This window comes from Ursus americanus, chromosome 21 (genome assembly GCF_024610735.1).
Source record: "Ursus americanus isolate L20-20 chromosome 21, mUrsAme1.1.p, whole genome shotgun sequence".
NCBI classification, from domain to species: domain Eukaryota; kingdom Metazoa; phylum Chordata; class Mammalia; order Carnivora; family Ursidae; genus Ursus; species Ursus americanus.
In genome coordinates, this window is record NC_142147.1 from 44,996,318 (window position 1) to 45,010,137 (window position 13,820).

The window sequence follows — 13,820 nt, forward strand, 5'->3', positions numbered from 1 at the left end:
ACACTGTGTCCTCCTGTGATGTTGAACGCATCCATGAAGCTGGGGGATATGGTGTGGGACATGTGTGAGATGTGTTTTATGGGAGTGTGTGGCTGTTAGACAGTGACAGTGTATGACACCCCCCGTGTCATGTAAGGATGGGTGACTGTGACCCTATTTGAGTGTGTGGCTGTGGGTGTTAACTGTTGTTGTGATGCTATTTGTGACCTCTTGTGACTGTATGACGTAAGAGTGTGTGACAGTGCAGGGTGTGTGACATGTGAGGGTGTGACTGGCGTGACAAGTTTGAGTGTGTAAAAAGTGTATGACACTGTGTGACTGTGAAGCTGTCTGTGACCTGTGAGTATATGACACTCCTTGTGACCCCATGGGAGTGTGCGACAGTGTATGACATATGCCTGCTTGTGTGTGACACAGCGTGGGTGGGAGTGGCACTATTCGAGTGTGTCACTACGTGTGATGCTGTCGGGCACTGTGCCAGTGTGGGACCTCATGTGAGCGTGTGACTGCGTCTGAGTTCGAGTGTTTGACTCTGCGTGACCCCGTGGGGGGGTGATACTGTGTGAGTGTGTGGCTGTGGGTAATGTTTGCGACGCTGTATGTGACCCTGTGTGTGTGTGCCGGTGTCGGAGTGTGTGACCCCGTGAGGGTGCGTGGCTGTGTGTGACGCTACCTCTGGCCCCGCGAGTGCTGTGGCTCGGTGTGTGACCGCGCGTGGGCCAGCGCTGCAGGCGGCCGAGGCGGCGGGGGACCGCGGGCGGGAGGGGGTCCCGGGGGCGCGCTGAGCGCGGCGGCCGCGCGAGCGGGGGAGGCGCGGCGGCGGCGGCGGCGCATGCGGATCTGGTCGAGCGGCGGGGCCGGCGGGGCCGAGCGGAGCCGGGTCGGGCCGGGCCGGGCCCCGAACGCCGACAGGGAGGGCGGTCGGGCGCTGCGAGCAGCGGGGACAGCGGCACCGGCGGCCGCGGGCCCAGGTGAGCGGTGTGGGGTGACAGCCCCTCCCTGCAGCATCTCCCCACCTGCCCGAGCATCCCTCCCCCGCGCGCTGTGAGCATGGCCTGAGCCCCTAGGGTCTCCCCGGCTGGAGGAGGGGAAGGGTCCAGGGCAGAATGAGTCCCCACCTCTCAGCCCAGCCAGCCTCCGCGCCATGCGCGGGTCTTCCACCCAGGCCTTGTCCTTCCCAGGCCCCCTCCTTGTGAGCGGTGACTAGACTGCAGGGAGAGGCAGGCGCGGCCTCGGAAGGGTTAAAGCATCGATTCCCACCCCCAGCCTCGAGCCTTCGCTGGGGCCGCAGGACACCTCTTTCCTTCTCCTCCTCGTCTCCTTCTCCCCCATCTCCTTCTCCTCCCTTCCTTCTCCATTCAGTCGTGTAATGGCCAGGGCTGTAACGCGGGCTGACACTCACCAAGTGCTAAGTGCCTCCCCATCCCCAAGTATCCTCCACTGAGGAAACAGTTGTGATCACCATTTAACAGGCAAGGAAACTGAGGCAGAGAGGCCAAGTTAAAGATGGGTTAAAGATACAGCAGGAATAAAGCAGGGCTTGAACTCATGTCTGTCTGAATCAAGCACAGGCACTTTGATTTGCTAAGGTATGTGACCAGAGGTTGAATAATAGTAGCAAGGACCATGTATCAAGGGCTTGCATATACCAGATACCATGTTCCCTGCATTATTAACTCATTTCATCTACAAACATCCCTAGGAAATGGGCACTGTTATCATTACCATTTTACAGATGAACAAACTGAGGCCTAGAGAGAGGAAGTGACTGGCCAAGGTCACACAGGTGGTAAGTAGCCATGTGCCCACTTATAGCTTTCCACGGAAGGAGAGAAGAATAACAGTGGATTTTGGAGTGTCCACCAAAAGGGACAATCTCCACTACACTGACCAAGACCTGGACCCTGCTTTCCTACAGTTTGGTGGGTTGTCGACTCTCTGAGTCTTTGAGAAGGACATCGATCTCTCCGCAGTTCCCTCCTTTCTTAGTCTTGGAATCGGGGCCCAGAGGGAGGAGGAGACGTATCTGATGTCTCCCACCCCCTTAAATTTCATACGTGCAATCTGGCAGTGGTCTAGAGCCTAGCTCTTGATCAGACAATATGTCAGTTAGCTGCTGCGTAAGGAACCACCCCCAAACTCAGTGTTTTAAAACACTGAGTGTTTATTTAACCATCAAGTCTGAGGTCCGTGGCAGGCTGGGTTCAGCTGGGCAGTTTTTCTGGGCTCAGCTGGGCTTATGCACATCTTGGGTTGTGGGGTTGGGAGCGGTGTTGACTGTTGGCTGCTGTAGCTGGCCTTGGCTTTAGTGACTGGGGCCTTAGACCAGGACTATGCTGACAGTGTTTCCCTCACCCTCACAATCAAGCAAAAACATGCAAAGTCTCTTGAGTTTTAGGCTCAGAATTCGCCAGCACTTCCATTAATTCTGTTGGTCAAAGCTAGTCATGGGGCCAAACCCAGAGTCAGGGTTGCAAGGGGACACTCTTCCAATTTTCCCATCCCTACAGTAGAAGAACGGTCGAGAGTTATACAGCCAAGGATGCGGTTTTAAGGATGAAGAATTGGGGCTGTTTAATGCAATCATCTGATCACAGTACCTGCATTTGAACTCTGGCTACCCAGTAGCTTTGTGATCTTGGGCCTCAGTTTCCTCCTCTGTCGAATAGGCCAAATACTAGCCTATCTTTAGGGAATTAAGTTTGTGGGAATTAAATAAGAGAACGCATATAAAGTCCTGAGGGCAGCACAAGTGCTCAATAAATGTTAATTCTTGTTCTTACTGCATCCTAGAGTCCTACTGATAACAGTGTCATCGTTCTAACGATAATACAGGGACAGTTTGCCCAGCCCCTACCCTGTGCCAGGTGCTAAGCCGGATGCTTTACCAGCCCTATAAAGTGGTCAGGGCGAACATGACTGTCAGTAGTAATCTGTCCACTTGAAAGACAGGATTTATAGCCAGTCCGCTGTTAGAAGCGGGACCCCTGAGCTCAGGCCCTGTTTCTGTCCTAATGTGTCTCGGCTCCTCCCCAGGCCTCACCTTTCCCGATGGCGCAGGTACCGGGGGAGGTGGACAACATGGAGGGCCTACCGGCCGCTAACAACAACAACCCCGCAGCCCGCTGGGAGAGTCCTGATCGGGGCTGGGAGCGGGAGCAGACAGCAGCCTCCACGGCAGCCGCCTCGCTCTTTGAGTGCTCCCGGATCAAGGCCTTGGCAGGTACCTGGAGGAGGGCTGGGGTGGGAGGGAGAAGGGAGAGGGCTGCTGGGGTGGCGTCTGTGTACCTCCACGCTCGAGAACCTTGGTGGCCTGGAGGATGTGAAAGAGTGTCATGGACACTTTGCATGTGAATCTATAGACCAGCACCGTCCAATGGAACATTCCGCAGTGACGGGGAAATGTTCTCTGTCTCTGATGTCCAATATATGAACCACTAACCACTAGTATTTGTGGCTGTAAGCGCTTGAAATGTGGCCGGTCTTTCTTGAGAGACTGAATTTTTAATTGTATTTCTTTTATTTAATTTAAATTTAAATAGCCATATGTGGCTTGTGGATACTGTATGGGGCAGTGCTGCCTTAGAATCTTAGAAATGTCGAGTCTCCGGAATGTGGGATTTTATAAGCATACTTCCTTGAAACACAAGATGCTGACATATTGGATTTTTGGACCTTGGAATGTCACACCCAGAGATTCTTCACACTTGAGGCCTTTAGACATGAGACTCTTAGAACACAGAACTTTATAATCGCAGACCTTAGAAATTTTAATTATTGACCCCCTCCCCCCGCCCCCAGGATCTTAAACCCTTAGAAACCTAAACTCTAATACACATAGATCCTTGGGGCTTTATAATCCTGAACCTTTAGAAATTCAGAGTAGAAATGCAGATCCTGAGAATTTTGAGGTGGAATAACTGGACGTTCCAGCTTTCAGCCCTGAAACCCACAGTCTGGGGCCAACTAAGATGGCTGCTCTCCCTACTTTGATGTGTTGTTTTTTTTTTTTTAAGATTTATTTATTTATGAGACAGAGAGACAGCCAGCGAGAGAGGGAGCACAGCAGGGGAGTGTGAGAGGAAGAAGCAGGCTCCCAGCGGAGGAGCCGGATGTGGGACTCGATCCCGGAACGCTGGGATCATGCCCTGAGCGTGAAGGCAGATGCTAACCGCTGCGCTACCCAGGCGCCCCTACTTTGATGTTTTAGAACAATATAAGCAAAGGCGAGAGAACCGTATAGTAACAGAATTTTAGAAACTTAGACCTTTGGAATTGTAGACCCTTGAACTTTAGGACTTCATATTCAGAGGGCTTTAGAATCTCAGAAGCATTTAATCATCAGTGTTAAAACTATGAGCAAAGGGGCACCTGGATGGCCCAGTTGGTTAAGCTTCCGACTCTTGATTTTGGTTCAGGTCCTGATCTCGGGGTCATTGGATCAAGCCCTACCTCAGGCTATCTGTGCTCGAGGTGGAGTCTGCTTGGGATTGTCTCTTGTCTCCCTCTGCTCCTCCCTCTATCCCCGCACCGCCCTGCTCGCACTCTCTCTCAAATAAATAATAAATCTTATGGGACACCTGAGTGGCTCAGTAGGTTAAGCATCTGCCTTCAGCTCAGGTCATGATCCCAGGGTCCTGGGATCTAGTCCCACGTTGGGCTCCCTGCTCAATCTGGGAGTCTGCTTCTCTCTCTGCCTCTGCCTGCTGCTCTTCTCACTTGTGCTCTCTCTCTCTCTGACAAATAAATAAATAAAATCTTTAAAAATAAATAAAATAGGGGGGCGCCTGGGTGGCACAGCGGTTAAGCGTCTGCCTTCGGCTCAGGGCGTGATCCTGGCGTTATGGGATCGAGCCCCACATCAGGCTCCTCTGCTATGAGCCTGCTTCTTCCTCTCCCACTCCTCCTGCTTGTGTTCCCTCTCTCACTGGCTCTCTCTATCTCTGTCGAATAAATAAATAAAATCTTTAAAAAATATAAATAAAATAAAAATAAAAATAAATAAAATAAATAAATCTTAAAACAAAACTATGAGCAAAGACCCTGAGAACCTTCAGAGATGTGTAACTTCATAATCATTAGCCCTGAGCTTTTTAAACATCAGACCCTTGGGATCTTCACTATCTCCAGAACGCGGTGTGTTAGAACAGAAACTATAGATTGTAGTAATCGTGAAATCTTAAAACCCTAAGGTCAGAATCAGTTCCCTGAGAATCTCAAGAATTTTAGTAATTCAACATTTGACAATCATGGGATCTTTGCTACCAAGGTTCTTGGAACTTCATAATTGTAAGATGTTGAACAGTGGTGTCCAACCCAAGGGCCTCTGGGAAGCAGGTGACATGAATGAGAGAGTAGACTGGGGGTGGGGGCCGCGGTCAGCTGAAAAGCAGTGCCCTGGTCACCAGCTCCAGCCTTGGGGAAATGTAGGCCCCGTAACTGCTAGCTGTGATGTTTATCCACAATTCCCCAAGTAAAAAAAAAATCTGTATGTGCCACAAAATATGAACCAATATTAACTCACAGATTGCCAGCTTCCTCTGATTGAGAAACTAGAACGGTATAAAATGTACTTTGGGACACTTAAAATCATACTTTCAGACTCTTCGAGCCTTAAAAACTTGGGACCACGTCAACTTAGAATTCTAGAATTTACGATTTCATCCACAAAATATTTATTCAGTGCCCGCTCTGTGCCTGCCCCGTGCTGGACAATATGAGGGACATAATGATGACTGAGCTAGGCCTCGGGGCTCCCAGGCCACTGGGAAGGTTAGATAATGACAACCCTGAGTGGTCAGGGCCCAGATGGTGAGGCACAGGCAGAGGGCTGGGATGGGGAAGCCCAGGGACTGCAGAAGCTCAGATGAGGTGCCTGATTCAGTCCAGAGGGTCAGAGTGCTTCCTGGAGGAGGAGGTACCGAAGCTGAGCCCCCAGTGATGAATAATAGTGAGCCCTGGGGTGGAGAGTGGAAGAGGATTCCAGGCAGAGGGAACAGCATTTGCAAGACCTCCAAAAGTTGGGAGTGGCTAGACTGAAGTAGTGAGTAAATGACAATGCGAAAAGAGGCAGTGGGAGTCAGATCCTGAGGGCCTTATAAGCCACCATGAATGTGTGAAGGAACTGGGGAGCTATGGTAAGATTTGAAGCAGAGGTGGGATGTGGTAACGGGGGATCAAGGACTCTTCGCATCTGAGAACCACTGATTCGCAGAACATCAGTGCCAAATACCACAGACAGGTAAACATCTATCTAGTCCAGAGAAATGTAGGGATCCCCTGTAAGAAAAAAAAATTCTCATACACTTCCTGTGTCTACTTAAATTATTATATCTATACTTTTCCTAAATGCAGCAAACCCACAGCTCTGTTTATACCTCTTATGCCTACAGTTCTTTAAAACTAGGGGCGCCTGGGTAGCGCAGTCGTTAAGCGTCTGCCTTGGGCTCAGGGCGTGATCCCGACGTTCCGGGATCGAGTCCCACATCGGGCTCCTCAGCTAGGAGCCTGCTTCTTCCTCTCCCACTCCCCCTGCTTGTGTTCCCTCTCTCGCTGTCTGTCTGTCACATATATAAATAAAAAATCTTAAAAAAAAAAATAAAAATAAAACACGTTATATTGGATTCCAGAACCAAAGTGCAAAACCAGTTAACGTTCAGCTTGGGGCGCTTGGGTGGTCAGTCAGTGAAGCGTCTGCCTTCCGCTCAGGTCATGATTCCAGGGTCCTGCTCACCCCTTAACGGGGAGCCTGCTTCTCTCTCTCCCCTGCCCCTTCACCCCGCTCATGCTCACTCTGTCTCAAATAAATAAATAAATAAAATCTTAAAAAAAAAAAAAAGGCTCAGCTTAACAGTAACTCCAGGATGCTGTTTGTATCGTTTAAATGCTGCTGCTGCTCGGAGCCCTTACATCGTGGGTGCATTTTCTTTTGCATCCCTTTGCTTACTTCTCTCATGGTTTTTCTCTACTCAAACTCTAAGGCCAAACCTTTGAGCAGAGTCCTGAGTAACATGCTTTTGTACGAACACGTTTGAGAAAATTGTCTGGACCCCATGCTCAAGAGAGCCCCTTTAATTACGCTCCCCAGTGTATGGCTTGCTGTCCTCATCAGTCGATGTGAGGACCCTCTCCTCTTTATCTAGTCCCTTATTCTCTTTGCTTTTGAACATTTTAAAATAAGTAATCTCTACGCCCAACGTGGAGCTGAAACTTGAAATCCTGAGATCAAGAGTCTGGTTCTCTACTGACTGAGCCAGCCAGGCGCCCCTATTCGCTTACTGTCTTTTATTCCCACGTCTCACACCAATGCCTTTTCCACTATGGGCAACCATTCTAAATGCTTGCTTTTAAAGAACAGGTTATTTGTTTATTTATTTTAATTTTTTTAAAGAGAGAGAGAGTGCGCATGCAATCGCTCTAGAGGGGTTGGGGAAGGGGCAGAGAGAGAGGGAGAGAGAATCCCAAGCCGGCTCCACACTCAACACAGAGACCATCATGGGGCTCGATCTCACCACCCTGAGATGAAGACCTGAGCCGAAATCAAGAGTCCGTCGCTTAATAGACTGGGCCACGCAGGCGCCCCCCCATTCTGATAGTGTTAATGCAAATTACTATCTTTGCATGCCGATGATTTTGCAAAACGTGCATTGCTAATTAGCATGCATGCATACATATATTTTAACTGTTGATTAAAGTATTACATGCACACAAAAAGGCAGATAAACCGTGAGTGTCCAGCATTTCCACAGGTGAGCACCCCCACTCTGGTAACCAATTCTCACAGAAGAAAACAGAATCGGACTGCCCCAGAGAAGCCCCCCTCCAGCTGCCTCTCTCACTACATCCCAAGAGTAAACACTATCCTAACTTCTAACAGCGCGCGCTGGTTTTGCTGGTGTTTGAACTTCATATAAATCGAATCCTGAAGGGTGTACCCCTTTGTGTCTGATGAGTTTCATCCGCGTCTGATGAGTTTCATCCGCGTCTGATGAGTTTCATCTGCGTCTGATGAGTTTCATCCGTGTCTACCTGTCTTTGTAGGATATTCCTTCTTGTTGTTGCACAGTGTGAAGATGCCATGGTTTATCCATTCACCTCTTGAGCATTTGGGTTACTCCTCGTTTAGGGCTATCACAAGCTAGACTATTGCAAACCCAGAATCCCTGGTATTTCAAACTATCACAAACTTGTTGCTGCTTTAAACTTTCCAGTACAGGTTTTTGGTGGGTGTAAGCGCTCGTTTCCACCCAGGAGTGGAAGTGTGGGATCAGGGGGTAAGTGTATATCTAACTTCAGTGGAACCTGCTGGTTTGTGTCATTTTATATCCCCACCAGCTGTGTATGAGGGATTCGGTTCCTGTACATCCAAGCCTTAGCATGGTCCGTCTTTTTAATTTTAGCCATTCTGATGGATGTGCATTCTATTGTGGTTTTAATTTACATTTTCCTGGTGACTAATAACAACTAATGAGGTAGGGCACCTTTTCATATGTGTATGGACTATTTGGATAGCTTTCTTTGAAGTGCCTGTTCAAGTCCTTTGCCTATTTGCCTATTAATTTTCCTGGCTTTTTCTGATTGTTTTGTAGGAGTTCCTATATATCCTGGGTACAAGTCCTTTGTCAGATGTGTTGTGCATATTTTCTCCCACCGTGTGGCTTGTCTTTTTATTCTTTTAATGTTGCCTCTTGATGAGCAGTATTTCTTTTTTTTTTTTTAAGATTTTATTTATTTATTTGAGAGAGAGAGAGAGCACAAACAGGGGGAGGGGCAGACTCTCCGCTGAGCAGGGTGCCTGACACAGGGCTCAATCCTGGGACCCCAAGATCACGACCCGAGCCAAAGGTAGATGCTTAACTGACTGAGCCACCCAGGCTCCCCAATGTGCAGTGTTTCTTAATTTAAATGTAGTCTCATTTGATCATTAATAATTATTTCCTGTGTGGCTAACACCTGGTGTCTGAAGAAATCTTTGCCTACTTGAAGGTCACGGAGATATTTTATGGTGTTTTCTTCCAGAAGTCTTATTTATCCTTTCACATTTAGATTTATAAGCCAGCTGATATTTAACTGTATTTATTACTGTGTACAGTGTGGAGTGTCGGTCGGGGTTCTTTTTTTTTTTTTTTTGCCACGTAGTCAGTTAACTCAGTTCCACTTATTGAAAAGACTTTTTTTTCCCTACTGAACTGCAATTTCACTATGATAAATCTGAGAGCTCTATGTATATGGATTTGTGCATGGGTCATGATCTCAGGGTCGTGGGATCGAGCCACAGGACGGGCTCCCCGTTGAGCATGGAGTCTGCTTGGGATTCTCTCTTCCTTCTCCCTCTGCTCCTCCCTACTTGTGCCCCTTCTGTCTCAAAATAAAATAAAATAAAATAAAATAAAATAAAATAAAATAAAATAAAATAAAATAAAATAAAATAAAATAAAATAAAATAATAAAATAAAATAAAATAAAATAAAATAAAATAAAATAAAATAAAAATCTGAGCAAAGGAAAGGCTCAGCCACCTCACTCTGTGGGCATCTACTGTATTGCTCCTAACTGCTGCTTGGAGTCTATGGTGTGAACTCACCATATTCGATTTTCCCAGTGATGGACAATGAGGCTGTCTCGAACCCCCAACCTGCCCCTACCCCTACCCCCCAAATAGCATTGCATTGGACAACTTCACCCATCCTCCTTATAAACCAGTGTGGAAAAGTTTATGGGACATAAGCACAGGGACAGAACTGCTGTGTCATGGGGGTATGCCCTAATTTAATTTGACTCCCGTCGCTTCCCAGATGGCTGCTCCGGTGTATAACTCCCACCAGCAAGCATGGGGTTATGATGTCCCCACGTTTCCACCACTACTTGGTATCCTCCAGCTTCCTAAGTTTTCTCAGACCAGTAGCCGAACATCATTGACATACTAAGTGTCACCATATCCTTTCCCCTTAACCAGCAATGGGTGAAGGAGTAGTTAGTCATTCCTCAGCTCTATGGAAGTCTCAGTGCATTAAAGATATGAATACACTGAAGTCTTATTCTGAGGAAATGTGTTTTGCTTGCGACTAGTGATTACCACAGTGGAGAAGAATACATAAATGACAACTCACTGGACATCTGGGGGGCGCAGTCGGTTAAGCCTCTGCCTTGGGCTCAGGTCATGATCCCAAGATCGAGTCCCAAAAGGAGCCCCTTGCTCAGCGGGAAGCCTGCTTCTCCCTCTGCCTGCCGCTCCCCCTGTTTGTGCTCACTCTCTCCTCTCTCTCTCTTTGACAAATAAATAAATAAAGTCTTTTTAAAAAGTTATATTTAAAAAATGACAGCTCACTATGAGCACGATGGCAGAGGTTGGACAGTTGTCGTCTGGCTTGGAGTCTTGACAACCCAAGGGTATGGGAGCCAGCGAGAGTCACGGCAGGAGGCAGATGGCTCCCCTCAAGGAGGTCAAATTGAGGAGAGCTATATGAAGGGAGGAATTACAGAGGTGTGGCCAGAGTTATGGGACCCTTCAAGGCCAGTGGACACCCCAGGGACTGGGGCAGGGCAGGGAGTCGTGAGGGGTCAGAGGCTTCCCAAGTTGGGGGTTTAGAGAGAAGAAGCAGGTACTGATGAAAGCTTTCAGTTCACGCAGGGAGGGAATACATTCCTCAGCCCTTCCTTTCTCCTCTTTTTTTTTTTAATTTGATTTATTCATTTGAGAGAGAGAGTGTGTGTGTACAGAGGGAGGAGCAAAGGGAGAGGGAGAGAGAATCTCAAACAGACTCTCAGCTGAGCACCGAGCCCAACGCGGGGCTCAGGGCTCGATCTCAGGACCCTAAGATCATGACCTGAGCCGAATCAAGAGTCAGATGCTCAACTGACTGTGCCACCCCAGTGCCCCACTCCTTTCTCCTCTAATCTCCTGCTAGCCAAACCCGGCCGAAAGTTGAGGCCTGTGAGGATTGTGGAGTCCATTCATACAGTCCACACGGGCAGTCTCTCCCTGGGCCCAGAGCACGAGCAGGACAGTAGAGGTGGTGCCCGAGGGGCAAACGGAAGACACCCTACGTGGTAGCCACACACACTCACCAGCACAGTAAACATTCAGTGTCATCTTAGGTCCGAAGTGGCACTTTGGGACATACCTGCTTTCACTTCCAGTGTGTGTGTGCATGTGTGTGTGTGTGTGTGTGTGTGTGTGTGTGTGTGTGTGTGTAGTTTAAGATTTCTTTATGTAGGGGCACCCTGGTGGCTCAGTCAGTTAAATGTCTGCCTTCAGCTCAGGTCATGATCCCAGGGTCCTGGGATCGAGTCCCACGTTGGGCTCCCTGCTTAGCAGGGAGCCAGCTTCTCCCTCTCCCTTTGCTGTTCCCCTGCTTGTGCTCTCTCTGTCAAATACATACATACATACATAAAATCTTTTTAAAAAGATTTATTTATTTGAGAGAGAGAGAGCGCATACATGCACTAGAGTGGGGGGAGGGGCAGAAGGAGAGAATCTTCAAGCTGACTGACAGCAGAGTGTAGGGCTGATTTCACAACTCATGAGATCAGGATCTGAGCCGAAACCAAGAGTCTGAAGCTCAATTGACTGAGCCACCCAGGTGCCCCACTCTCACTGTGTTTTGTTTCTCTTTTTATAGATTTTATTTGTTATTTGACAGAGAGAGAGAGAGAGCACAAGCAGGGGGAGCGGCAGAGGGAGAGGGAGAGGGAGAGGGAGAAGGAGAAGCAGAGTCTCCACTGAGCAAGGAGCAAGGAGCCCGATGTGGGGCTCGATCCCAGGACCCTGGGATCATGACCTGAGCTAAAGGCAGACGCTTAACCGACTGAGCCACTCAGGTACCCCCAAAATGCACATTTAAACAAACAAGGTATTTCATATGGATTTACTATTAATTTCTGCATATTCACTTTTAAAATTAGAAGTAAATATTCAAGATCTTGTTTAAAGTAAAAAAAAAAATACAGGTCAGTCAAGTGGATATTTTCTAGCAATGTATATATATTTTCACTGCCAGAATCAAATGCAGTATTTAATACTACAAAAGGGGGTGCCTGGCTGGCTGTCAGTGCAGCGTGAGACTCTTGATCTTGGGGTCATGAGTTTGAGCCCCACATTGGGGGAAGAGTTTACTTAATAACAAAAGTAATATTGTGGGGCATCTGGGTGGATCAGTCGGTTCAGCGTCGGACTCTTGATTTCAGTTCAGGTCATGATCACCGGGTTGTGGGATCGAGCCCCATGTCCGGCTTTGCACTCAGTAGGGAGTCTGCTTGGCCCTCTCCCTCTGCTCCTCCCCTCCACTCGCTTGCTCTTTTTCTCATAAATGAATAAATCAATACAATCTTTACAAAAAGATGACAAAGGTAAATTTTATGAAAAAAGAAATTATTGAGAGATTTCAAATGGTAAAAAAGGGAACCAGACTGGCTATACAAATCTTGCTTCCTGCACTAATAGGAAACTTAGAAGTGTGATCATTAAGTTATTTAGTAATGAAATGCTGAGCATACCCTGCAGCTGAGCTGCTGTAACACACCCAGCAATGCAGCGGCTTAAAGGAGACAGAAGCTTATTTCTCCCTCCTGGATAATCCAGACATGAGCAGCCTCGTGGGCAGGGAGGCTCTGCTCCAAGCAGTCAGCCTTCTTCTATGCTGTGCCCTGTGGACCTTGTGTTCAAGCCTGTGGGAGTCAGGGGAAGAGAAAGGAAAGCCAGGCAGTAGCTTGCTGTTCTGATTGGAAAATAATCCTAGATCCACACAAAGTTGCAGAGAAAGTACAGATTTATAAAAAGACTCACGAAGGGGTGCCTGGATGGCTCCATCGGTTAAGCATCTAGCTTTTTGTTTCAGCTCGGGTCATGATCTCTTGGGTGATGGAATCAAGCCCCACCTCGGGCTCTGCTCAGCGCAGTCTGCTTGTCCCTCTCCTTCTGCTCCTCCTTGGCTTGTGTTATCTCTCTCTCTCTCTCAAATAAATAAATAAAATCTTAAAAAAAAAAAAAGACTCGCCCAATTTGAAAACGGGCAAGGGATTTGCATAGACATCTCTCCAAGGAAAATACACAAATGGCCAATAAACCTAAGAAGATGCTCACCCTTATTATAAGTCACCAGGGAAATGCAAATCAGAACCACATTGAGAGACCATGTCATACCACTAGAATGGCTGTGATCAAATGGGAAATAGCAAGGAATGGTGAGGATGTGGGGACACTGGGACCCTCGTACCTTGCTGGTAGGAATGTAAAACGGCACAGCCACTTTGGAAAACAGTCTGGCAGTTCCTCAAAAAGTTCATCTTAGGGGGCACCTGGGTGGCTCAGTCGGTTGAGCATCTGACTCTCGATTTCGGCTCAGGGCATGATCTGAGGGTCATGAGATCGAGCCCCCCATTTGGGTCTGTGCTGAGTGGGGAGCCTACTTGGTATTCTCTCTTTCCCTCTCCCTTTGCCCTCCCCCTACTTGTACGCACTCCCTTTCTCTCTCTCATAAATAAATACATATTTTTTTAAAAAAGTTTAATTGTAAGGTTAACATAGAACCCAACTATTTCACTCCCAGGTATATACTCAAGATAACTGAAAACACGTGTCCACACAAAGACGTATGTACCTGAATTTCATAGCTGCATTATTCATAATAAACACCAAGTGGAAACAACCCCAATGTCCATCCGCTGGTGAATAGATGCATAAAATGCAGGATATCCACAGGATGGATATTATTTAGCCATAGAAAAGAAATAAAGTGCTGACACAGTCCAGAACATGGATGGACCTTGAAAACATGACGCTAAGCGAAAGAAGCCGGACACTGAAAAGGTCACATATTATA

At 47.7% G+C, this 13,820-nt stretch overlaps 1 protein-coding gene across 1 annotated transcript in view; it reads left to right on the forward strand.

Moving 5' to 3' along the window:
• The first annotated feature begins 1,033 nt into the window (after positions 1-1,033).
• The window catches only part of SPTBN4 (spectrin beta, non-erythrocytic 4), a 70,194-nt gene continuing 57,407 nt past the window's right edge, over positions 1,034-13,820 (forward strand). Inside the window, exon 1 of the mRNA XM_045785081.2 lies at positions 1,034-3,223. Coding sequence (XP_045641037.2) covers positions 3,052-3,223 — 172 coding nt within the window. The 5' untranslated portion in view covers positions 1,034-3,051. The remainder of the gene's footprint in view (positions 3,224-13,820) is intronic.